The 27,240-nt window shown below is 38.8% G+C and overlaps 1 protein-coding gene across 4 annotated transcripts in view; it reads left to right on the plus strand.

Annotated features, from left to right (window-relative positions):
- The window catches only part of LOC131432833 (transcription intermediary factor 1-alpha-like), a 146,503-nt gene that overhangs the window by 107,832 nt on the left and 11,431 nt on the right, over positions 1–27,240 (plus strand). The window contains exons 2-11 of one of the 4 annotated variants that reach the window (XM_058599370.1): positions 5,973–6,470; positions 23,293–23,607; positions 23,672–23,924; positions 23,969–24,394; positions 24,606–24,955; positions 25,040–25,244; positions 25,312–25,571; positions 25,630–26,035; positions 26,104–26,260; positions 26,349–26,472. In XM_058599370.1, the coding sequence (XP_058455353.1) occupies positions 5,973–6,470; positions 23,293–23,607; positions 23,672–23,924; positions 23,969–24,394; positions 24,606–24,955; positions 25,040–25,244; positions 25,312–25,571; positions 25,630–26,035; positions 26,104–26,260; positions 26,349–26,472 (2,994 nt within the window). The remainder of the gene's footprint in view (positions 1–5,972; positions 6,471–23,292; positions 23,608–23,671; positions 23,925–23,968; positions 24,395–24,605; positions 24,956–25,039; positions 25,245–25,311; positions 25,572–25,629; positions 26,036–26,103; positions 26,261–26,348; positions 26,473–27,240) is intronic. The other 3 variants (XM_058599372.1, XM_058599373.1, XM_058599371.1) reach the window with 3 other exon arrangements.

The raw sequence follows: 27,240 nt of genomic DNA on the forward strand, positions 1-27,240 counted from the left end.
ATCGCATTACAACGTGGCTAGGCTAATGAGCATTTCAAGGCCAAAATATTATCGAAGTTTTCCAAAAAGTACGCGTTTTGGTAGGCAATTTGTAGTTGTGGTCTTCGTTTTATCAACAAGTTTATGTTAATAGGCTACCATTCATTCAAAAGCTGTATTGATTGGCCTGATTTGGTGCCTTGCCATTATATAAAAACGGTTTAGTAGTGTTATGCAGGAAACAACAAAAACATTGTATCGAAGGACTGCAATCCTCCGAACACCACAGAACTTCGAAAATATTCCAATAGACAAATATTGAGCCATTGTGAAATGAAAATCTTGAGAAATCGAATGAACTGGCAAATAATGAAAAAGAAAAAGTGGGAAAAAGTTTCCAGTCAAGTGACACTGTACAGAATGAGTGGAATCAAATGAAAGGTTAGACTATACTGATATAACAAGTCCGAATAATTATATTTAAATGTAAATGAGTTGTCAATTAACCATTTATCGTAAAGACAAAAGTAAAGCTATAGTGTGAGTTTTTTAGACTAGATTTTTCTGTGCGCATACCTCCTAACATAACAAATTTGTAGTTTGTACACATGTCTTTGTATCGTAAACACTAATTTGCTGAATAGCGTTAATTCTACATAGAATTTTAGTAAACATCGTAATAAGCATAGTCACTTATACAGAGTATGTAAACTTTTTCGACGATTTGTAAAATATCTGAATATCGAAATGAATGTCCTGAAAATGATCTTTTTTGTAACGGAACTTGAAGTTGTTATCGGAACAAGCGATGGAACGGTCAGAGACTTGAAATCTTATATACCCTGAGAAGATGAATCAATTTATTCTTTTCGGAGGCGTTTTAGACAAAAGTCTTCATTGTCTGATGGTGACTTCGCCTTGGCTCTCGTGGTCTTTGGTTGCGAAAGTTTCGATATCATCCGGTATTAAATCACAAAATAGATCGATTTCACCTCATAAATATTCAATCCACTCACCTTTCCGCATGATGCTCTCCATTTTATGATACTATAAAATAAAATTTTGTGTTGATTTTCACGCAATTAAAATTTGTTTTGAACGCAGCAAAAAGTACATGCGTCTGTTTGCTTCGATATTCGGCACAAAAAGAACGTGCTGCTATTGCACACACATGACATTTGTCGGAATGACGCTATCTGCTTTCTGTCAAAAGTTACGGTGGCGTGCCGGCAACCGAACACCTTCCCCTATTTTAAAATACAATTTTTCAAGTATAACAATAACATTGATAGTGCGATAGTAATTAAAAAGCATCGTTATCAATATACTCCAGTCAAACCAGATTGACGGTCTTGATTGTTATGACGTCCTTTCTATTAATTGCGCGGTTAGTTACAATTGATTTATAACATGTACGATCATTTGCAGTTTTTCACCGAATTATCTTACCATTCTACATATCATAATGACTTTGATAATATAACGGTTCTATGATCTGTTCACGATCTACAAACACAATATTCGTTAGTGCTAATAATTTCCATTTCACTCATTAGTACATCAACATTAAAAACGATCCGATTTTATGGCCATCAATAAGAATCCAAGCTGAGTTTGCAAAGTTTTTATTCGATTTAAGCTGTTTATGTTTGGGACGACTTTTTGTAAATATTTTGCATTTTATGTTGACATTTTAAATTTTCCGTTTTTTTTTTTGTTCTTGTAAAAATGAAGAGCCGCCTGGAGCTTGTTTTAAGTTTGTATCAGTATCCAACGAGGAAAACAGATTGAAAAACGACTCACGAATAAAAATTTCACGAATTGTCCGTATCTTCTTCTATTCGGGGACTCGGTTTGCCAATTAAACTGCTCTGCATGTGAAACAAACGAAGAAACGATTGAACAGAGGAAACTGATTATATTCAGCTGAGCCTGGGCGCCACGCAGTCCAATTAATTGTCCTACCCCTACGGCATCCTTCCCACCAGACATCAGTGCACATATCGCATCATTAGTCTAATGCTTCTGTCAGATACTGATTTTGAATTGATTTTTTTCGATGAGACGCAGATCTGGGCAATTGCGAGGGCTGTCCTATTTCGATGTAGACGTCTTTAGTGTTGAATCGAGTGACTGGAGGAATGGCGATATATGTTTCTTTAAACAATTTTCCCAAGCATACATTTTCGTTCACAGTTCCGCTTGTATGAAACCTTTAACTTTTACTTCCATAGCTACAAATGGCCTACCACACTAAGAATTTTTGGGAACTTTGACTTCTTCGTATGGAATTAGTTGGCAACACCTTTTTTTGAAGCAAAGTCTTAGAATGACATTCCTTTTGTGGAATTTGGCGTTTCTGTTTCAACAGACTTCGCAGCCGATTCTCAGTGTACAGAATCATTGCATGGCTAGTACTATGGATCCTACTGACACTAAGAATCCTTCCAGGTCGGGGCTCGAACATACGACAACTGGCTTGTAAGACCAGCATCCTATATGCATTGATGCGTTTTTTTGATGACAGCATTAGTATTGGAGTAAATGTCTGTTCAGATGTGATCGCAAAAAGGTTTTATTATTAATTTTTTATGAGTATCCAACAAACGACGGTTATGAAAATGACTGTTGAATGGAAATTGAAATGAAAACTTGCAGAAAATAGATCGTCAAGTCGACGCATATCTGTTCTTGCAGCTATTTCAGCTGTTGTTACGATTTAGTAGTCATTTGCCTATTTGTGCGAACAGTAAACATTGTCGTAAACATAATAATCGTTATTCTAGCGGGAAGGTTCGCGATATAATAAGGTTTTAATGAGCATTAAGATATTCAACCACTAAAATTCATCAACAAAAAGCAGAGTGGTAAATTCAATATACAAACAAACTGATGAAATTGTTTCTCTGGTGGATCAAGAACAGTTTTCAGTTTTTCGATTAACGATTAGTTTTCAAACATCGTTGAAAACTGATTCGACATCCAGCGGTGATTTTGTATGCTGAGGGGATAAGGATCGAAAATGCTTGAAATTGAACGACATTAAGAAACTAATTGTGCTAAGAAAGCCTTCTTCATGTGATGAAACTTTTTTACGGTTCTAATTTTTTGAATATGCCTCGTACATTTCTAAAGATGATAATAGTTCAACTAAGTCCATGGCATCAGTTCGCTTTCACATCTCATCCAAGTCAGTCGATAAAACAAAACCGTTTACGTTGGGGACTGAAGAAACCAAGTACAGTATTGTGTAGTGAACAATAGACCTCAAAAATGAGTGATCCAAACGAACAAAAGCTACCGCCGACACGAAAGAATACAATTATTGTTGACTTCAGACAGTGCAAAATTCGACCTTCGATACGAGAACTTGAAGGTTTGCTTAAAGAGCAAATGCATCTTGACATTAAACGTGTGCATTCACTTCAATGCAATAAGACAAATAATGTTGTTTATATCCAGTTCTATAAAGATTAATAGTTGGATGCAATTCAATTCGATAAAGACAATAATAATGTGCATTATGTGGAGCACGAGTACATTAAGTACAACATTCCAGTACATATGGAAGATAGTGCTATAGAAGTGCGTGTGCATGATCTTCCCTCAAGCGTCATCGATCCTTATATTCGCAAAACTATGTCCCAATACGGAGAGATTCTTTCTATCGAAAAAGAAAAGTGGAAGAACTTTTCCCCGGTATTCTAAATGGCGTTCGTTTGTTACGCATGTGCTTGAAGAGACCTATACCTTCTTATGTGACATTCGGTCAGGATACAAAAATCCCGTGCAAATCACTTGTTACCTATGACAATCAGATAGCCACATGTCAAGGATATAATCACACCAAAGGACAACGGTGCTTTCTTCACACCAACCCCAAGCAACCCCAGTACACCTGTGACAGTCAAAACCAACAAAAGTGAAGCATCCCCTTCAATGAAACCATCATCATCCCCTATATGTAGAACAAAGTACACCAGCTGCAGCTTACCCTCCAACCAACCAGCAACTGCAACCAATGTACAACAAGGCGCATCTACAGCAACTCTCAACGAGCCCAAGACTACGATCAACAAGGAAAACGAAAAACAAACGGAAATCACACACAACACCGACGATGAAGCAATGGATGATGAAATAAGCCGCGGACGAAGTGACCCCCGATCCTCGTTGGATGGAAATGGAAACTCATCTCCCTCTAGAAAAAGGGTGACAACGAGATCCAATAGCAAAAAAAAATTAAGTAACAAAAATGTAAGCCAATCGGTCAAGTAAAGCTTTTACGCAAAAAGGCCAGAATAAAAATTTTATTATAAAAAGAAACTGGCACTTCAATTTTCAAAAAAAAAATGTTCAGATTACACCAGATCTGGACGTTTCATGCATTTCTAAGATATTTGGAGTAAAAAAAATTTCTTCAGTTTTGAGATTTTTTTACGCGGATTTCGAAAGTTATGCGAAATTTTTGCGCAGTATTTTTAAGCGGTACGTATCCCCCGCGTAAAAAGAGATCTTAGTGTATTACAATGACAGAATTTTATATTTCGTTGCTATTTTCCCATGCAGACTTTGTTATGATTTTTGATATTTTTACTCTTATTCCAAACTAAATACTGTTAATTCCTACTGTTGAGATGTTTGGTTTTAATAATAAAATTGGTTTGCAAATCACTTCTATCCGGGTAGTGCACAGTAGTTATAGGATGTGTGAAATTCTGTTCGGTTACGTTGCATTCTGAGTTGAGCTTTATCACATCCAGAGTAGTTCAATTTGCTGGCGGACCAGTCAATTGAGAAACATTTCGGGTTCGAGTTCCGTTTCTGGGGTATTTTTTTTCTATTTATACTATTTAATTCATCAATCATTCTACAATCTGTATTACATTGGGTGCTGATCAAAGTTCAATCAAGGTCATGGCGACTTTTGTCACAACGAACAAATGAATAAGTAAGCTTATAGATTTTTCGGCACATGTAATACTGGGTAAATCGAAACACTTTTTAACTAATTGATCGGATCAGACGGGTTACATATTGTATTCTATGAACTGACAAAATTGTTCAATTGCGTGAGTTTCAAGCATCAACAGTTTCCTTTAAAGCCGATTCTAGAATGTCCCGCATCTTTTTCCTTCTACATCTTTCAACACACGAACGTACCGTCGATCAATGATCTTTCGTTATGGTCGCGTGTTATCCAAAATAATGCACTTGGCATGTTGGCGTGGCAGTAAATAAATTTAGTTTCGTGTTTTTGTCATCGTCTCATATAAACGAGTAGGAGGTTGAAATCGATTTGACACACGCCGCCCGGGTAGTGGAAGAGAAAAGAAATGAACGAAATACATTTCATTTTCCAATTGACAAACGTGCTTGTTGAAAAAAAACTGACAATCCAATTGCTTACCTATGATATGATCGAGAATGATTTTCCCGTGGTTCGTTGCGTTTGGTCTGGTGACCACGAAAAAGGTGACTTTTTCTACCCCCTTCCCTATGAACTTCACTGCCACGCGTATTTCATCGAGCAAGTTTCTGTTAAAGGAAATCCGACAGCGGCTTATAGGCGGCTGTCGAGAGAAACAGGTTGTGGCTTGGAACTTCGATTCGGTACAATTCTCCAAACCTGTGCTATGAAAAAGTAATGTAGGATAGAATAGTGAAATGTGTTTAGAAGACAAAAACAATCGCTTTAATTTTCACATCTCATTAAAATATCCAATTTCGATAGTAAAATTCGTTGACGACATTGTAATTTTATATGAATTTTGGTAGCAAAATCATAAATTTCGTATGCAAGTTAGATGAAATTCAAATTGGAAACATTCCGAACTAGAATATTTGAATTGTAAATTTATTTTGCCATTAAATCATTTTGAATGCATCCCATTATTTTTTCTATACATATTTCATTTGGATCCATCTAATTTGAAACGCAAATCCGGCAGGCATTACATTTCGTTTGTTTTTTTTCTTCGCTACCATTCTAGGGTGACGCCCCGGAGACCGCCTCGAACGACACACCGGTTCCGACAAAATGCGTCTGGTGTCAGCAGATGCTGGCCACGGCCGACCACCCGAAGCTGCTCGAGTGTCTGCACGTGGCGTGCGATCCTTGCCTGAAGCAGAAGTTTTCCGATCTTCCTCACAACGCACCGGTGCTGTTCTGTCCGGTGTGCAAGATGGAATCCCGAATGGAGTTCATCATCGACAATGTGTTCCTCAGTGAAAACACCGCGGATGACAATCCAGGCAGCGTGGAGTCCACAAAGGACATGATCAAATGCAGCAGTTGCAGCGACGATGCCATCGCCACGTCCTGGTGCGTCGAGTGTGCCGAGTTTATCTGTGATAGCTGTGTGCAGGCACATCAGCGGCTGAAAATTACCAAGGAGCACACGATCAAACCGAAGGAGGCTGCCTGTAGCGAAACCCCCGGCAGCAGTGGGCTGTCCGGAAAGAACATCATGTGTCACATACACTCACAGGTACGTGTGGGGTCCTAGGTCACCGCAGCGTTACGACGTGGTTGATGAACGGTGCATTTCGTTTGCGAGCTGTACACAAACGTGCTTTTTTGCCAACAGCGAAGAAAAACGGAATGAATTTGGAGGCAGGTGGTGAAATGTGGTCGCGGTCGATGTGGGTTGGGACGTGGGTTACGTTTCGTTAATGTTATTTTGTTTCGCTTTTCATGCCAGACGTGACTTAGACGAAGCCAACGCATCTTCAGATTCACAGCCATTTGCTGTGGTAGGGAAGCTGTGTCGGTGTTCTGGTTAGCAAAATGATAGACCCTTGCTTGATCATTCGTGGAGTTTGGCAAAAAAATATATATCTGCTTCACGTAGTGCAAATCATAACAAATGGCATAAAACCGCAGCCGCGGTTTTCCAAACCACAATCACATTTTCATTGAAGCCAAGCCATTCACACTGATCTGGAGGCTGGCTGGTGGCACAAGGAAGACCAAACATTTTAAATTCAAATTTCACTGTGAAAACAAGCGTACACAAACAAATAAACGGCGGCAAATGAAGCGGAACCTGAAACGCGCAACTAAATAATGAACTCGGCTTGGCTCACATTTTCTTGGTTCCACTCGTTTGCGGTGTAGTGTTTTCCCGCAACGAAATCAATCATTAGTTCGGGGGGCACAATTTGAATTCTGGCGGTTTTGATTATGCATTGCTGTGTTTCAAGGTAGAGCCTGGCTTGTTCCATCGATTGTTCGACCTACAAACTCCTAACGATTGCGCTTCAATCGGGGTATATACGTTTTTGATTTTGTCGTAAAAAAAATGTCATAGCGAGGTTGATGTGACAAAAGTGGAGCACACTGTGTTTCGAAGAAGCAAACATTAGAAATGGGTATCACCTTCACTAATGAGTTTCTGATTTGTATAGAATTTCTCAATTCGTTCTGACAAAAAAAAAACGTTTTTCTTCCTAATTTCGATTTAACAGAATGTCGTCTTATTAAAGAGCACTACTTCTCTTTTATACCACGATTTCTCGTCAGTCTAAAAAAAACGCTTCTGGCCCAGTGATGATGATCGATGTAAATCTCTTTCCAGTTAGCTTTCGTTTTAAATCTGAGAACAGAAAATAGTCGCTGGGAGCTAAATCTGACGAATATGGTAGCGGATGCGGTCAGGGCCGGTGAAAGAGGTGGGTACGGTGGGTAGCATTACCCACCCAAAAATTCCAAAGGTGGGTAATTACCCACCTGAAATTTCGAACAAAAAACAATTGAAATAATAGCATTATTCATAATAATAAGAATATTTTTATTGTAATTCGGAATAATAAATAAAATCAAAATTACAGAATGCTAGTTCTCAAGGTAGAGCAAGGATGTGAAGATATACCGAAGAAACGTGACAAGGGTCATTTGAGCAAACAGAAATCTTTTAGTAACTTAACTTTTCCCTTCCAGCAAAAGAATCACTCGGATCTCTGAGATACCGGAAAATACCGATAAAGGTCTTTTACTCTTCACATTCCGAACCGGCAAAAGAAGAATGCAGAAGTAAGTAGAAAGTAACAACTTTTGGTAGCTTTGCCGGAATAGTAAATAGTAGAAAACCTTTATCGGAATTTTGCGGCAGATGTTTAAGGTCGACTCCTCTTGTAAAAAGTGAAAGTTAAGTTACTAAAAGATTTCTGCATGATGAAATAAACCTTGTCACATCTCACCTTCTATATCTTCTTTTGACGTAGGACTACGTTTTTTTTATTCAATAATATAATATAATTTTAAGGCACACTGCTTAAGCTCTAAGATGCCAAGGGTATTTTCTAATCGTAATTAACCACTGACTTGAAACTAGAATAGTATCATTAGGAAATGTCACATCGGGGTCGCGGATTCTAGAAAATTCAACTTTCAGGTGGCGATCAGCAGTGGCCGGTGAATTGAATTTAGCATCAGAGTCTTCCAGATGGCGTTGGTAAATATCTATGTTGGCCGCATCATTCGGTCCGTGTGGGTCCGCGGGAAACATCCCCAGGCTACGAATACCCGGCGGGTGGCCCGCAGCCTGGTCATCGACTGGAGCGGTTCTCCGTTGTCGGTGATGGTGATGTTACTGAAGAGAATGAAAGAGAAGTAAATATTGTGAAAAACGAGGTAAAAAGGGGAGGTGGGAACAGCATGTCTAAATACGACAGAGATCTAATTAGTTGCCATCGAAATGGTGAAGAGCCGGAGGAAAGGAGAACGAAAAAGTTAGTTACAAAAAAAAAGATCTTGTTAGTTCCAATAAAGATGGTGGACAGGGACGGGGATCGAGAGAATCGGGCGGATGACTACGTTTTTGTTTTCTATACCGGTGTTCAAACTCAAAATACTGAGAACCGTACAAACAGTGTTCAGGTTTTGAACATCTATATCTCAATCATTTTTTTTAATTTTCCATATCATGACACGAACTGCACTAAAAGTATTTCTACACTTTGATTAGAGTAGATTATTCTATATCTGTAAAATCATATTTCAGATAATTGGAGATCGAAACTTTAGTTAGTAACGAAAATTTTGTCATGGTTTCTTTAAACAAATACGACAGTTTCGTATACATACAAGCAGTGTTGCGAAAATATCAAATAATCAAATCTCACCGCTGCAGAAAATCATGCGCGATTTTCGACAGCGATTATCACTATCTACAATATCAATGATAATTGTGATCACTCGAAGTGAGTATGGAAAATATCACACCCCGTCCAATATCACCATAGTGATGTTTCGTAAACTCACACATGATTATAAATTATCATCATTGAAAATCATTCTCACAATTATCAGCCATGCAAAGATTTTCACTATCACATGGTGATATTCAATGAGGTGAGTGAAGTTTTGAAAATCAATTTCAACCAAATCTTATCATGCAGTATGATTATTTTTGGAATGGGTGGTGTCGAATCTCGATGTCTGAAGTAATTTGAAATTGTTGATAGTGAAATTCGGTTCGTAAAAATTCATCTAAACCCATGGCAATATGGATATTTTTGAAACGGGTATGATGAGTAGATGTTAAATATCGATGTCTGGAGTCATTTTGAAATCCAAGATGGCGGCTCTCGGATCATGAAAATTCATCTGAAACCATGCAATATGGGTATTTTTGGAACGGGTACGATGAGTAGATGTTGAATATTGGTGTCTGAAGTGATTTTGAAATCCAAGATGGCGGCTTTCGGTTCATGAAAATTCATCTGAAACCATACAATATGGGTATTTTTGGAACGGGTACGATGAGTAGATGTTGAATATTGGTGTCTGAAGTGATTTTGAAATCCAAGATGGCGGCTTTCGGTTCATGAAAATTCATCTGAAACCATGCAATATGGGTATTTTTGAAACGGGTACGATGAGTAGATGTTGAATATGGGTGTCTGGAGTCATTTTGAAATCCAACATGGTGGCTCTCGGTTCATGAAAATTCAACTAAACCCATGCAATATGGGTATTTTTGGAACGGGTATGATGAGTAGATGTTGAATATTGATGTCTGGAGTCATTTTGAAATCCAAGATGGCGGCTTTCGGTTCATGAAAATTCAACTAAACCCATGCAATATGGGTATTTTTGGAACGGGTATGATGAGTAGATGTTGAATATTGGTGTCTGAAGTGATTTTGAAATCCAAGATGGCGGCTTTCGGTTCATGAAAATTCATCTGAAACCATGCAATATGGGTATTTTTGGAACGGGTACGATGAGTAGATGTTGAATATTGGTGTCTGAAGTGATTTTGAAATCCAAGATGGCGGCTTTCGGTTCATGAAAATTCATCTGAAACCATGCAATATGGGTATTTTTGGAACGGGTACGATGAGTAGATGTTGAATATGGGTGTCTGGAGTCTTTTGAAATCCAACATGGTGGCTCTCGGTTCATGAAAATTCAACTAAACCCATGCAATATGGGTATTTTTGGAACGGGTATGATGAGTAGATGTTGAATATGGGTGTCTGGAGTCATTTTGAAATCCAACATGGTGGCTCTCGGTTCATGAAAATTCAACTAAACCCATGCAATATGGGTATTTTTGGAACGGGTATGATGAGTAGATGTTGAATATTGATGTCTGGAGTCATTTTGAAATCCAAGATGGCGGCTTTCGGTTCATGAAAATTCATCTAAACCCATGCAATATGGGTATTTTTGGAACGGGTATGATGAGTAGATGTTGAATATTGGTGTCTGAAGTGATTTTGAAATCCAAGATGGCGGCTTTCGGTTCATGAAAATTCATCTGAAACCATGCAATATGGGTATTTTTGGAACGGGTACGATGAGTAGATGTTGAATATTGGTGTCTGAAGTGATTTTGAAATCCAAGATGGCGGCTTTCGGTTCATGAAAATTCATCTGAAACCATGCAATATGGGTATTTTTGGAACGGGTACGATGAGTAGATGTTGAATATGGGTGTCTGGAGTCTTTTGAAATCCAACATGGTGGCTCTCGGTTCATGAAAATTCAACTAAACCCATGCAATATGGGTATTTTTGGAACGGGTATGATGAGTAGATGTTGAATATGGGTGTCTGGAGTCATTTTGAAATCCAACATGGTGGCTCTCGGTTCATGAAAATTCAACTAAACCCATGCAATATGGGTATTTTTGGAACGGGTATGATGAGTAGATGTTGAATATTGATGTCTGGAGTCATTTTGAAATCCAAGATGGCGGCTTTCGGTTCATGAAAATTCATCTAAACCCATGCAATATGGGTATTTTTGGAACGGGTATGATGAGTAGATGTTGAATATTGATGTCTGGAGTCATTTTGAAATCCAAGATGGCGGCTTTCGGTTCATGAAAATTCATCTAAACCCATGCAATATGGGTATTTTTGGAACGGGTATGATGAGTAGATGTTGAATATGGGTGTCTGGAGTCATTTTGAAATCCAACATGGTGGCTCTCGGTTCATGAAAATTCAACTAAACCCATGCAATATGGGTATTTTTGGAACGGGTATGATGAGTAGATGTTGAATATTGATGTCTGGAGTCATTTTGAAATCCAAGATCAGCAATAAAAATATACTACGAAAGTAAGAAAATTGTTTGAAGTGATAGATTAAACATAGCAAATTTTCGAAAATATGTATAATTGGATTGTGTTAGTTTTCAATCGCCAATCATTTGGTTGACAGCAACCAATTTGATGTCAACAATTCGACTACCAGAATGCTCAACAAACGAGTTCCTTACTTTTCCCAAGCTTTAGAACAGTAGTATTGGTTCAAGTGCAATATTTGCAGAACTGTCGATGATAAATTTTTGATAGTGATTCTTAAATAAATGTCTGCTTTCGCACAATGAATTCAAATCTACAATACCGTCTCGAAGTGTTGCACTAATTTTTCAAAGAAAATTGTCCGTTTTTATTCGAAATTTGAAAAAAATTACCTCTATAAACAAACGGTAAGTAATGTCGGAAACATTACTGCAAAATCGACGTTAATGCGCAATAGCCTGCACAGTTGTCTTCTAGTAGACCTACAAGCTTATGAAATTAGAATTTAGAGATGCAGATTATAGCGACAAAATTACAAGGTTGTGTAGCAGATACTACCAATCACGGTGACGTTTAATATTTTCAATTCACACTTAATGCCATTTAATATATAGTAAATGGTTAATTGATGAGTGTTACTTGCCGCTAGATGACACTCAACTCCCGAAAAAGTTAAAACTCCGTGGTTTTCACTTCAGTTTTGGTGGGTAAAACACGGTGATAGATTGCATTCACGAGAATAAAATACCAACACCAAAAAAGAACTTCCATGCACTGTCCACCCTTCTGGCATCAGTTGTAGTTTCTTTCCTCTTTCAAATTCATCATTTCTCCGTTTTTAACAACAAAAATATTGAATGCAACACTGGAACCTGCAGAAAAATCCGACCGAAACACAGCGAAACAACGCAGAGCAACAAAGAAATACAATCGCACGCGACGAGCGTTCTACACAAACTAAGTTCAAATTTTTCGAAAAATTTTCATAAACTAGAAGTTCACATTTTGGATATCAAAATGACTCCAGACATCGATAATCGACACCTACTCATCATACCCGTTCCAAAAATACCCATTTTGCATGGGTTTAGTTGAATTTTCATGAACCGAGAACCACCATGTTGGATTTCAAAATCACTTCAGACATCAATATTCAACACCTACTCATCATACCCGTTCCAAAAATACCCATATTGCATGGGTTTAGTTGAATTTTCATGAACCGAGAGCCGCCATGTTGGATTTCAAAATGACTCCAGACATCAATATTCAACATCTACTCATCATACCCGTTCCAAAAATACCCATATTGCATGGGTTTAGATGAATTTTCATGAACCGAAAGCCGCCATCTTGGATTTCAAAATGACTCCAGACATCAATATTCAACATCTACTCATCATACCCGTTCCAAAAATACCCATATTGCATGGGTTTAGTTGAATTTTCATGAACCGAGAGCCGCCATGTTGGATTTCAAAATGACTCCAGACATCAATATTCAACACCTACTCATCATACCCGTTCCAAAAATACCCATATTGCATGGGTTTAGTTGAATTTTCATGAACCGAGAGCCGCCATGTTGGATTTCAAAATAACTCCAGACATCGATAATCAACATCTACTCATCATACCCATTCCAAAAATACCAATATTGCATGGGTTTTGATAAAATTTTACGAACCGAAATTCACTATCATCAATTTCAAATAACTTCAGACAATGATTTTCGACACCACCCGTTCCAAAAATAATCATACTGCATGTTAAGATTTGGTTGAAATTGATTTTCAATACCACACTCACCTCACGGAATATCACCATGTGGTAGTGAAAATCGCGCATGGGTGATAATCGTGATAATGCTTTTGAATGATAATCATGTGTGAGTTTACGAAACATCGCTAAAGTGAGATTGAACGGGTGATGATTTCCCCCATACTCAGCGGTGATATTTGATGTTTTGAAAATTTCGCACACCGATATTAAGTGATAATCGTTTTCTAATATCATTCTCAGAATATCAAATGATTTTCTTCATGATGTTCGGCGATGATTTTGTAAGTGATAATCACCAACAATTATTATCGGCGATAATAACTGATTTTTGATATTTTGAGAATGATAATGCCAACACTGCATACAAGTTCACGGTTTCCATTGAATGTCTGCGTTTCAATGAGTGTGTTCGCTTTTAAGAAAACCACTCATACAAACCAAGATTCTGTATCGAATAAACTTGAACTCTGTGTGGTTCAGAAAAGAAGTAAAAGTTGCTAACACATCGTTCAAACAGTCCAGGAACTAACCAGAAAAACATAATTTCATGTGCAGGCATATTTTTTATTCATCAACATTATCATCTTCAAATGACATACAATCGTTCTAGCACTTTATTAATTTTTCAATACCATCCTTATAGAATGATTTGTCACTGGTCTAAACATCGGCTTCCTTTGCGGCGATGACTGTCTTATTCGAGCCAAATTTTTTCCGCGGCGTGTCTTTTTCTGGACAAGCAATCGCTGGGGGCTAGGTAATTGTGAACAAGGGGGATGAGGAAACAGATCGTAGCCCAATTCGTTTAATTTTTCATTGACTTATGGCACGGCTTTCCCAGTCTGAATGCTGGTATGACTCCGGATAAAAATAGTGGATCCGCATTCCATTTTATTGCGGCAGACTTTTGTTAATTATGAGCGGCCGTGTTCGAGATCCATTTGGAGAAGATTTTTTTATGCGCAGATTTTCGTACAAGATCGTAAAAGAACTTCCAGTTCATGTGCTAACGATCTCAGCATATCTAATCTCACGAACTTTGATTTTGCGTTCATATATTACGTTAATCAAAACCTCTTCTTTCCGGTTGACTGCTTCATTTAGCCACGTTCAAAATCAAAATACCACAAACCTTCATTTTTCTTGGATCCTAGTGAGGAAAACACTTCTCAAGCTATAGCTGGGCTTGCGCGTTTTTCCCTTTAAAAAGTAATGTTTTAGCAACACACGGAATTCGTTATTTCGATTTTTCATAAATGAATTAGTAACGTCACTTATATGTCGATAGATTCAGTGTTCGTGGTGCTATTGATGTTAAATGTTATTTGAAGGTTGGTACTTTGAATTGAAAACAAAAATTGGTAGTGATTTCGAAACCAGGTTAAACCTTAGATGCGAAATTTTGTTTTAAAACTAACCGAAAACTCTTCAAACTTCTAATTCACGCGTTTCATGAAAAGTTTTATAGATTCAATATTTTATTTAAAAAAAACGACTAAAGTGCAGAGTGATAAATATAGGGATAAATATCATTTCCATTAGAATAGAGAAACACTTCAAAATAGTAGGTCGTTCTCCGCAGTATGAAAAATTACCTACCTGGGTTTAACATGTTTCACCGGCCCTGGATGCGGTATCGATTCGAATTTCAATTCATGAATTCATAGCTAAGAAACGATCGACTTGTGACGCGGTGCATTTGAACAGTTTGTAATACTACGCGGGAACTACTTTGCCTTATTTTTTTTCTATGCGGAGCCGGGTTTCAACCGAAAAAGGTGTGACAGACATAACTGAATGACGTGAATACAAACAAAAAGGATAATCGTTCGTATTAGTTTGATTGTATGGATTTCTCAACTTTTGTTGCTTCCAGAATTGAAACAGTGCATTTCTATTAAAGATTGACTCATTGGCGGCAAATATTTTCTGCCACACAATTGAATAACGCTTTGAATATTTCAGTCAAAGAAACTATAGCATACGGGATTAATTTCTGGCATTCAGTAGGGCCAAATTGTGTAGTTCTCTACGATATTAAATACTATTCGGATATAGACGATATCAGACACTGTGGCGATTTTTGCACTGCGAAAATTGCACAAAGCTAATCAAATTATCCTACACTGGTGGTTTTATTTTCCGATTTGCAAAGAAGTACTCTTCATAGTTCTTTAGATAACATTTGGATAAATTAGAAGGGCTGATTTTGCATAATGTTCACCATTGTTGTCCACGTTTCGTTGTATTTTGCTCTAATGCAAACGACCAGCAGCAGGATGACGCAATCGATCTTCTTTGAAGGGAAACTGGCTTTGCGAACGTCCCGCAATTAATTCAATACTGAACTGAATTATTAATACTGGAACTGAGCTCTGGACCTAAACCAACCGGAGTGATAGATTTACACAGTAAGAAAACTTCGCGTAGTTCTTTGGGAATATATCAATAGTTCTATAAAGAATCGATTTGAAGAATTCAGAAACTGGACCTCAGTTTAAGAACTAAACAAAACTCATAAACTCAGTTGCAATCTAGTTCTAAAACTGAATGCTGAATTTGAATTTCGAAACTGAATTTAGCAGTTCAGTTTAGTTGAGAGAACGACCTGAGAACGGTTGAGGTTTTGTACCACGTAAAAGGCTTTCTTTCATTGCCGACGACTGCTCCTCCTGACGACCGAAATCCTAATGAGAGCACGACCTGAGCGTTTCACGCTTTATACCTGATTTGTTCTTACTGATGTTGGCAGGAGAACCTCATCTCGATATCAAGTTCCGTCCGAAGCACTAGAAGAAATTTTCAGAATAAAAGATTTTTAAATAAAAGTTTTCCTTCCATACTCGTCCAGTAGAACTTCGGGACTTATATGTGCCTGACTACGTCAAAACCGTCGTCCGGGTGCGAAAAAGGCAAGCAAGCGTGATGAGTTTTCTTCATTATTTCCAAATGTTTTAGAAAACATAGTTTTTCAGTTATTAATGGTTATCTCATGCTGTTGAAGATTTAATCATAAATTCCTGATTATATTTCCGATAGCTTGTAGAAAAAAAATTATGTTGTTGGTTAAGTACATCAAGAGATATTTGCGATAAAGTTCTGCCCATTCTTGTGAGAGGTAAATTTTGAAAAGGCGTCCAATAGTACAGAAAGTCGCATTTACGACAAAATACAAATATAGCCGCGCATCCTTTTTCTGTCTTAATTTAACTGCCAATCGATTCGGAAACATTTAACTTAAACATGTATTCTAGTATTTCATTAGTAAACCATTGAAAAATCGGATTTGAAATGATCTATGTTTGCACAAGCCAATCACAGGATGCCATAATGATGTCAATATGTCATTCATCAAAGATTTTGATCGTTGCTTCTTTAAACCTCGCATTTCATTCAGTAGCGTCATGCATGAAAAAATGCCCGACCGTTCTGCACAGGATGAATTTTCGCACAAAAAAGGCGGGTGGGTAATGTCATAGACATAACTGGAGGACGTGAATACGAATAAACCTGACATGTTTCTTTCAAACTTCCGAATATAGATGATTGTTCGTATTAGTAGGTTGTGTGATTTTAGAACTGTTATTGCTTTGTTTCCAGAACGGTGCATCCACTAAAGTACGACTTATTAACGACTAACATATTCTACCATTCTACCATACAATTAAATAACAAATAGTTTATTTCAGTAGATTGAGATACTCAGTAGAGGTGAACTTCACACAATCTTTAGGGGATATGTTAATGGTTTTGAAAGAACCCATTTGAAAAAAATTATCCAATGTCAACAACTGTTGAGTTTTTTTGTCATTTATTTATATTTACCAGAACTAAAATTCTGGGCCAGAAATGAATTCTGGAACTGAATTGAAGAACTAAATTTGAAAGTTGGGACAGGTTCAGAATTCAGTTGCAAAATTTAGGTTCGCTATCCAGAAAGAAATCAGATCATAAATTTAGTTTTAGAATTATGAAACTGAACTCATTTTCAGGTTCCGAATTTAGTTCTAGAACTGGATTTTATAACTTCAATAAAAGAACTGAATTCAGTTACAAAATCTATCTCCAGAATCCACTTGTACCGTTCTCCAATTTTTTTACGTGGCGGAGCGGCAAAAAAGTGGACTGTAACCAAGTATCATAAAGTCCGCGGAAAGTCAAGGAATATAGCATACAAAATTCAATTTTCAACCCTCGGCACTTTTGCGCCATTCACTGTTAAAGTGAATGTGCGAAGGGGTTTTTATGCCCGGACTCGCTTTCCAGGGGAGGTTCTATTGAGACTCGCACACAATGGAGTCACTGCAGCAATTCTTGAGAACAAAAAAAACTAGCAAAACTCGCAATGGAAATACTCGCCGAATCCCGTAAACTCCGATTCTGATGCACGCTGCTCGGAGATAATCTCACTATATTTAGCAAAAGTAGAAGAACTTACCAAATGAACCGCTCTCCGATTCGCATATGACGTATAGCGAGTTACGAGGTCTGTTCAAAAAGTTCCCGGAATTTTTTAATTGCGCGCGTCTGGAGAGTCCGGTGGTCAAAATTTTTTTTTATTGTGTTGGTACATATGTCCCTAATGTATGGTGAAATTTTCAGCTGTATTCATTGTTTACATTCTGTCTTGTAGCGGCTGGTGTAGACGTGTTTTTTTGAGCTCGGCGATTTTTGTTAGTTTAAGCAATGGAAGAATTGAAGAGTCAAAGAATTTGTATTAAATTTTGCGTGAAAAATGAAATAAAGTGTAACCAAGTGTGCGAAATGTTACAGAGAGCCTACGGTGAGTCTGCTATGAAAAAAACAAGTGTTTACGAGTGGTATAAGCGTTTCCAAGATGGCCGCGAAGACGTTGAAGACGACGAACGCTCCGGTCGACCCAGCACGTCAATAATTGATGAAAATGTGGGAAAAGTGGAAAAAATGATTATGGATGATCGCCGAATCACTATTAGAGAAGTTGCTGATGAAGTTGGCATATCAGTTGGCTCATGCCATCATATTTTTTCAAATGTTTTGGGCATGAAACGAGTGGCAGCAAAATTCGTTCCAAAACTGCTGAATTTTGATCAAAAAAACAAACGCATTACAAGACTTTAATCATGCCCCAACCTCCTTATTCACCAGATATCGCTCCGTGTGATTTTTTCCTGTTCTCAAAGTTGAAGAGACCCATGAAAGGACAGCGTTTTTCATCGATTGAAGAGATAAAGGCAGAATCGCTGAGAGTGCTACAGAGCATTACAAAAAGTGACTATCAGGGTGTTTCGAAGACTGGAAAAAAACGCTGGCATAAGTGTATTATATCTAGGGGGGATTACTTTGAAGGGGACCATATAGATGTAGACGAATAAATAAATATTTTTTTAGAAAAATGAGAATTCCGGGTACTTTTTGAACAGACCTCGTACATCCACGGTTTAGTCAAATGGCTGGTAAGCCTCTTTTTAGCCCTCCAGATCACTTTTGGACACTAAAACCACTCGCGAAGCGCGATCGCGTAACTTCGTTCTAAGTTGTGTTCCACCACATAATTATCGCTCACGATAATTGCGTATAGTTCATGTAACTTAACACGAGGCCGACTATAAGTTCATCTAACCGAACTGACACCTAACTTGCCTAACCTTCGTCTCGACGGCAAGATAGATAAGAATCTCGAGCTTTCTTTCGCGCTTCAAAAAAATCTTTTCAGCCATGTTCCCGTAGGGGTTTTACTTACCGTACGACATACAATTGACAGTGACTTAAGCCTAAATTACCATCAATCCTGAGAGTCGGATTTCGATACATCTAGCTTATCAAACCACTTAGCATCCTATAGCTTGACGTTACTCCGAGACTTATGTGCATATTATCTTCGAATATTCCGAAACTCACGCGAACACTTCCACTGTTAATTAATGCACATAGAGCGAACCGTGACACACTGCTGAGAATTTAATCACAAATTACTGATCATATTTCTGATGGCATGTAAAAAGAATTATGTTACTGCGTTTAGTACAATACGAGATATTCACGGTTAGGTACTAACCATTCTTCCACAGGGCGAATTGGAATGGGTGGCTCTTAGTAAAGAGACGTACTCACGTCAGAAGACTCTATAGATATAAGCTCTGTCACATTTGTTTTGCTTAGTCAAAACCTGCCATCATGCGAGTAGGTGGGTGAAATATTTGTTTTGTCTTCCACCTCGATGAGTAACCAACTGCTCACTTAGCAGAAGAATTTCACTTGGTGCGGTTCGATAATGCCGTAGAGAAAATTGCTAGTGTACCTCAGTAAATGGAACTTTTACGCAATATAGAGATTTGGTTTCAAGTCTACTTATACTCGTATAAGCTCCATAGAAAAACTTGCCGTGTCATGCTCTTTCGACTGGCAACTCATCGCTCACAATATGGACAAAACAATGAAACAAACATAAACATAATTTTGACTCGGCGAAAAAAAATGCTAGAAAGCGACGGTAAAACAATATTTAAGGACTGAGGCCAGTAGGTCGCGTATAACCACGTGCCTCCCTCTGCGTATTACATTTCTCTCCATGCTCTCTCGCATATGTGTAAAATGACTCCCGATGGGCCGGGTGGCCAAGACAGTTTTGATATTTTCGGTTACAAATTTGACTACATCACATAAAATCCAATAAAGCTACTTCTTGTTTGGCATCCTTTCTAAGCCAATTTTATTTCTCTCTCATTTTTAGTTACGTTACCAGGAAACTGAAGCAGAAAAAATGGCGCGTACAAAGAAATCGACTTAACTTCACAAAAATTACATTCACTTCATATTTATCGTGACAGCATATATGTTTTTATGCACTAATCGCATCTAAACTAAATTATCTAGACATTGTCAGGATAGATTTTTTATGCATGCCTTTGAAGGCGAGATATTCAATGAACAAGTTGAAAGTTGCCGTTTTCAGTTATGCAAATCTTCCTTCAGAAAAAAGACTTTTCCGACCGCTGAAGTCAATGAATCATTCTGAAATTTTCACAGAATAATCTAAACTAATTTTCTAAGAGATTGTCAGTTGGGGTTTTTTGATATTCGTCACCGTTTCTGAGAAAATCAGATTTGAAGCGTGAAAATAGCCCTCTAAAACACCCTAAAACACACTGGCCTCAGACTTTAAGGGGCGGGTAGGGTCTAACACTTTTAAAAAATCATTCATTCTTCTCTTTGTATTTTCTTATAGTAAAACATTTCAAGAATATTCTGTGGAATTTTCTAGCCTCAGCAAGTTATGGGCCTTTATTTTTGCTTATCTCAGACTGCGAAGAAGCAAGAGCTCGTCACACAGGCCCAAGTTTTCTACTTCGATTTACTTTAAAACTTGACAAAACATTTTTGAAATGTTTCATTATAATAAATTATAAAAGAAAAAATATGATTTTTTGAAATTATTAGACTCTACGGGCTCCTTGAAGTAATTAATTATTATTATTAATTTTATAGACAAAAAACTTTGAACGCGTTCTTCTCGAAAGTAAGTTTTGAAAGACCGTGTCCATCGTCATTTAAAAACTACTGCACAATTTTTTTCAAATTTTGCACACACTTTCTACATATAAAAATTCAGACCCGAACGTTTTCCTTTTCGTTGTTTGTTACTTTGGGGAGGTTTTACAGCTACAAACTTGCGGTTTTTCTCGTGAAAAATCGAAATTTTCATTTTGAACAATCACCAAAAAATTAAAAAAAAAATCAAACAGAAAGGTTGGGGCTTAGAAAAACATATACTCTATCTATGCTGTCCTGATTTGTTCACTTTCTGATTAGTCTGCGCTGAGATACAGTGGACACGGCAAATCATGATTTTTTAGAAGCGTCCTCAAAAATACCTCCTCACCGACTTATTTCTCAAAATTTTTCCACGAAAAAATTACAAAATGTTGTTCGAATGATGCTTTTTATCATGCAAAACCTTTGAATTTATTTCGTTGAACATTTGAAATTCTGAACAAAATCGCATAAATGATGTTTTTTCATAATTTAGACCCAACGCCCCCTTAATTGAAATTTTGGCATAAATAGCATTTACCGAACTAATTGTTTATTTGCCGAATTCTCGGCAATTCAAATACGGTTTTCTAAATTATCGCGGTGAACAGCAAGCGATCATTTTACCTAAATCAGTATCAGGAATCAGAACTAATTGACTCAAGTGGCACGTTCCCCTAGTTATTTGGAGATATGTGCCTTGCCGTGGCGTCTCCTAATTTTCCTGATAGGAAGAGAGGGATAAGTGGAACAGGATTTAGAGATTTTACAAAAGCGACGAAGAATGCAGAACGATTCGCAGTATGTACGAGCAGAAGTAAATTCGGTACCCCATAAAGGATATCTAACAATCTGCTAAACCCTATTAAAGGTGAATAAAGAAAGGATTCATTCACTCCAGGAAGAACGATGAACCCTTCTGACTATAGCTCCTTACCACATTGGGTGAGAAACGAGAGAATATCCTTTAATTGTAGCTCCGCATACACAGACTCAACCATGTATAGAGAACCAAAAACCCGGATACGTAGTTACGTCAATGCGGGACAGTTACATATCAGATGATATGATGTACCGTAATCGTATTCACACAAATCACACGAACAATACTCAGCACGCTGAATAGTAGAAATTCGATAATTGAGTTTGCAATGTCCAGTCAGAGCTCTGACTAGAATAGTGCAATGATGCTTGGAAAAATGCAGTAGACATTTCGACATTTTCAGATTCAAATCTGGTAAAAAATCTATTGTCTAAGTGCAAGTTTGCAAGCTGCGTCAGTAGCTGGCATGTTTGGATGCAGCCAAAGAACATATCTTATGCTTTATCCAACTATTTGAACTATTTGGTAAAGCTGGTTTAGGACCAACGAAATCATTCGTTGCACCAGCTCTAGCCAACTCATCAGCCCATTCATTTCCAGTAATACCAGAATGGCCGGGTACCCTTAAGAAGTAAACAGCATTTGAAATGCTGAGGTCTTCGAATTGAGTTCGAAATGCGATCACTAAATTCGACCGATAATCTTTCGAACTGAGGACCTTTAAAGTTGCCTGACTGTCGGAACAAAAATAAATTCGTTTACCACAGATTCTCTGCTGAAGAGCCGATTGTATTCTACACAGAATCGCGTACTATACTGTGTAGGAACACAGTATAGTATCTACCAAGTAAATGAGACTGCTCTAGTCTCATTTCACGACAGTAGACACCAGCATCAGCACGACCATCTAACAGAGAACAAGATAATGCCTCTTGTAGTGGTAGCAGCGAATGTTCCTGTCATCGTCGTTAGGACCATACTTTGGAAATGATTACAACGTCTCTTGTTTCTGCCACCATACAAAATATCCATATACTAACATTGATCTAACAATAGTTGTGTAGATCCAACGAATGTATCTGGGTTTGATTCCCTATGGTTTTCCAAAAACTTGTCTGCGTTGGCCGAAAGGCATGCAAGCTCTTTTAATCCTGATCTCAATGTGAGCGTACCAATTTAGTTTCGAATCAAGAATAACCCCGACGTATTTAACTTAATCAACCACAGCATCCTTTGAACAAAAGAACTGTAATAGACGAGAACCTGACAACACCAGTCATCAATATATGATAATCATCGGCAAAGCCGTAAGTTGGGAATCCAAGGTCATTAAGTTTCCTTAACGAACCATCAGCGACTAGGTTCGTAGATAAGGTCAATAATATCATTTACTACGATATCACGATTGTTAAATTGAGCATACTCGAATTCGGTTCGACCATCCTTTGATGACTACATTCATACACTACCGAAGAGTTCATCGTATCATTCATAACTCCGCAGGGTAGCAATCTCGAGCCTTTAATATTCTTACTATATATCAACGACATTCTCAAACTATTGAACGGCACAGTACTGATATAAATTGATTATAGACTCGCAAACTGATACTTGCACATCTACTCTAATTGGAAACGTTCTTCTCGTCCGCAGGAAAAACTCTCACTCTATTGTGAAACATGCGACCGGTTAACGTGTCGCGATTGCCAACTGGTGGATCACCGTGATCACAAATACAAATTCGCCAACGAAATTGCCAGCGAAACGCGAAATTCCCTGCAAGCACTGCTCAGTGAGATTAGCTACAAGAAAGTGCTGCTTTCCAGTGCGATGAAGGTGATCGACGATCGGCAGGCGTTGATCACCGAGAAAAAGAAAGAACTTTCCAAAGAAATTGCCGATTTGGTGGTCAAATTGACCAACGCGGTGAATATGCGGGGCAAGCAGCTCGTGTATCGATTGAATCAGGTTAGTTGTTCGTGTTGTTTACGGGTATGATTCTACTAACACTAATCGAATCGTTCAATTCCAGGTGTGTGACACAAAACTGCAAGTACTGAACGAGAAGAAAGACGCACTACAGCAACTCTCTGGACATACCGACCACTGTATCGAGTTTGTGCAGGGTGCTTTGGACAAGGGCAGTGACAGTGCTGTGCTGTACAGTAAAAAGACTCTAGCGAGGCATTTGCAGAAAGTGAAATGCCAACGAGCTGATATTCCCAACCCGGAGATACCGGTGCGGGTTCAGTTGTTCCTATCGAATGTGCCGGAGCTTCAGAATGGTTTGTACCGTTGAAATGTTCATGATAAAGTTACGTGTTAGTAGTTGGTGTTTTACTTTCAGTTATTGCTCGAATCGGTACGATTCTCGTGGATGGAAAAGTTTATCCACCTCCTCCGGGACCAGCGGGAAATGGTGTTCCGCAAGGCCCAGGTGCAGTTCAGAATCGCAACAAACAGCCAAGTCCAAATATTACACCACCGCTTAGACCCGGAATGCCTGGTCCGGGTATGACAACGCTCTCTTCTAACAACGCCAACGGTCCCGGCGGGTTCCCAAACGTTCCGCCAATGTACAACGGAAATACAGGAGTTCCAGTTGCAGGTCCATTCCCGCCTAATCATCCCATGAATAGATCGTTTCAGCAAGAGAACGGTCCGGGCGGAAGCTTTGGCCGATTTCCCATGGGACCACCGCACGGTATGCCACCACAGCAACACGTCAGCTCCTCAACACATCCTCAAAATATGGGTAAGTTTTTTGCTAAACGGGAAAGATCAGATATCATCTAACCGGAAAACTCGAGTGAGGCACTATTTTTTTGGTTTTCACGAGCATCAACATCATCCGTTGTCACGGTGGTGGACCACTCATTATCATCTATTTGTAACATATTTTATTCGTATTTTTCTTTCTTCCCCCTATCCCACTCCTCGTCTTGTCATATCATCTCAAACTTTAGATTTACGTAATCTTTTGAGCCATCAAAAACCGAACGGACCAAGTCGCGGTTCACCCAACGCTCCAAGTTCTGCCAGTAATGCTAATGTTAATAATCAATTTAACACAGCTAACTTCATGGGCAATGTTCCGCCTGGTTCCGGAGGTCCTGCCCAGCACCGAATGCCTCCTCAGATGGGTGGTGCTCCTCCGGGTTATCTCAGTGGCCCTGGAGGTAGTCATCAAAACTACAATCAAGGTCAACCCGGTCCCAACAGCAGTTCTATGGGCATGGGAGCCAACAGTCCACGTTTCCAGAACTTCCAAAGATTTGCAATGCCTCCGGCTGCCATGCGGCACATGATGGGTAACGTAAGTATCTCTCAGCGGTGTGATGGTCCTTTCGGCATCTCTCCCTAAGTTTAACCGATATCTACCTGTCCTTTCTAATCGAAGAATACCTCTACTCTTCTAACACCAAAACAGCAGGCAGCAATGCGCTATCCAGGCCAGCAAACTCCTCCCGGTTACAACCCGAACTCACCTCAACCTGGTCAGATGCAACCTCAACATCCTAGCGGTAATCCGGGTGCTAATGCAGGCGGCGGTGGGGGTGCCAAATGGCATATTCCCCAGAACATGCAAGGACAACAGAACAATGGTATAGTTAGAAAAACAGCAAACCAAAGAACTTAGTTTCAAAAGTTTTTTTTTCTTTCACCCGTTAGGTTTCGGAGGCCCATCTGGTTTGCATTTGTTTGGTAACGGCCCAAATGAGTCATTTAAGATACCGTTAAAATCCCCCGATACAATGCGTAACTCCATGATGATGAACGGTGGCAATGTTGGCGGAGGAGCTGTGGGACCTACTCAAATGCCACTACATCATCAACCACACCAACAAAACCATCACTTGCAACAGCTGCAAAACGCTCTGCCGAATGTTAGTTCCACTAACCCGAAAACTCCCTCCCCAAGCACAAATGAGGTTTGTTTATCACAGTTTCACTATCGTTCCAAACTCATTGAACTCTGTTCCATTGCAGCCCGGTAAGGATTTTGCTGAGTCCATCGACAGAACGTGCGAAGATTCGGTAAACGATTTGATGGCGACTATAGCCAAATTAGATTCCAACGGTGTACAAGTGCTTCCAGAGGGTCGGGGTAAAACGACATCACCCCAGGTGCACAGCTCAACCGATCTCAACACCAGCATCTCAGTAGCTGGGGCCGGAGCCGGTGTGCTGGTGGACGATAAAAGCCTCCCAAAGGAATTGGATCCGAATGAGGATTGGTGCGCTGTTTGTATGGACGGTGGTGAGCTGATGTGCTGTGATAAGTGTCCCAAAGTGTTTCACCAGACGTGTCACATACCAGTGATCGATTCCCTGCCGGACGAAAGTGAAACCTGGCAATGTTTGCTGTGCTATAACTTTGCTGATTTGCCTCCTGGTATGTCAAGCCGTAGCCGAAATTGGTTATAACAACGATTTTAACTGTGTTTTTTTTCTTCTTCACAGAACCGACGGGCGAAAAGCGTAACGTGGGGATTACACCGCTCGAGCTTAAAATTCTGCAGAGGATTGTGCTGGAGCTGTTCTGTCAGTATGAAACAAGTATGCCGTTCCGCCATCTGGAACCCGATACAAACAAAGCGTACTACGACATCGTCTGCAAGTGAGTGTACTCGCACGTCTTCTGGTTTCTGTTCGAAACACTCCAGAGTGCGGTGATTGGTAACAATGGTTTTTGTTTGTATTTTTAGTCCAATCTCGTTGGTAATGATCCGTGACAAGCTGGAAATGACTAACAGTGATCACTACACCGATATTCCATCGTTCATTTGCGACGTGAAGCGATTGTTCAGCAATGTGTATCTTTTCTATCAGGTATGTACCAGCGGGAAACAGTAGTCTGATATTGAGTATCAGGATGAATGTAGAAGCGGTTATTCGTTCGGTCGGGAATGGTTGCTTGCCGCAGCACACATCTATTCAATGACCGCAGTTGTTTTAGTTTTAGTCTCGTTGAGGTCTGTTTATCCATTTCACGTAACTAATAGCCCGACGAACTGTTCCAACTGCTATGTCACCGAAATATTTTTCCCAAAGTACCACAAACTGGCGTAGTTTGTAATTTACTATAAATTTTTTTAATAATTCGTAATGTTACATTTTTGAACCGAGATGCCTTCTCTTCGTGTTTTATCAGAATTTATTTTTCTCTACCTTGTGGTAGTATTCTTACGGAATTCGGACGAATTATTTATACCTCTGCTGAATCGGCACAGAGTATATAACATACTCACTTAGGTAACTCCACGAGAACCATCCGATGAAATGAGTACCACGGTATTCAAACTAATATGTTGTCTACCGTATGAAATTGTCAACATTGAGTGTGGTTATCGATTTAGAAATTGAAATGTATTACAAATATCGAGTATTCCTACTATTACACTCTTTTTCTTTCTGCTCGTGGGCAATCAATATCGCCCCAAAAAACTACAAAAGTGGTCATTACACAAGAGAACCGGTCGAACGACCACGATAAGTTGAAATATCATTATATGAAAATGTAAACGAAGGGAATTTTTGGAGGAAGACCAGATCAGAAAATATCGGCAAAACCCGTTTCACTGAATCATACATAAATTT

This window comes from Malaya genurostris, chromosome 2 (genome assembly GCF_030247185.1).
Source record: "Malaya genurostris strain Urasoe2022 chromosome 2, Malgen_1.1, whole genome shotgun sequence".
NCBI lineage: Eukaryota > Metazoa > Arthropoda > Insecta > Diptera > Culicidae > Malaya > Malaya genurostris.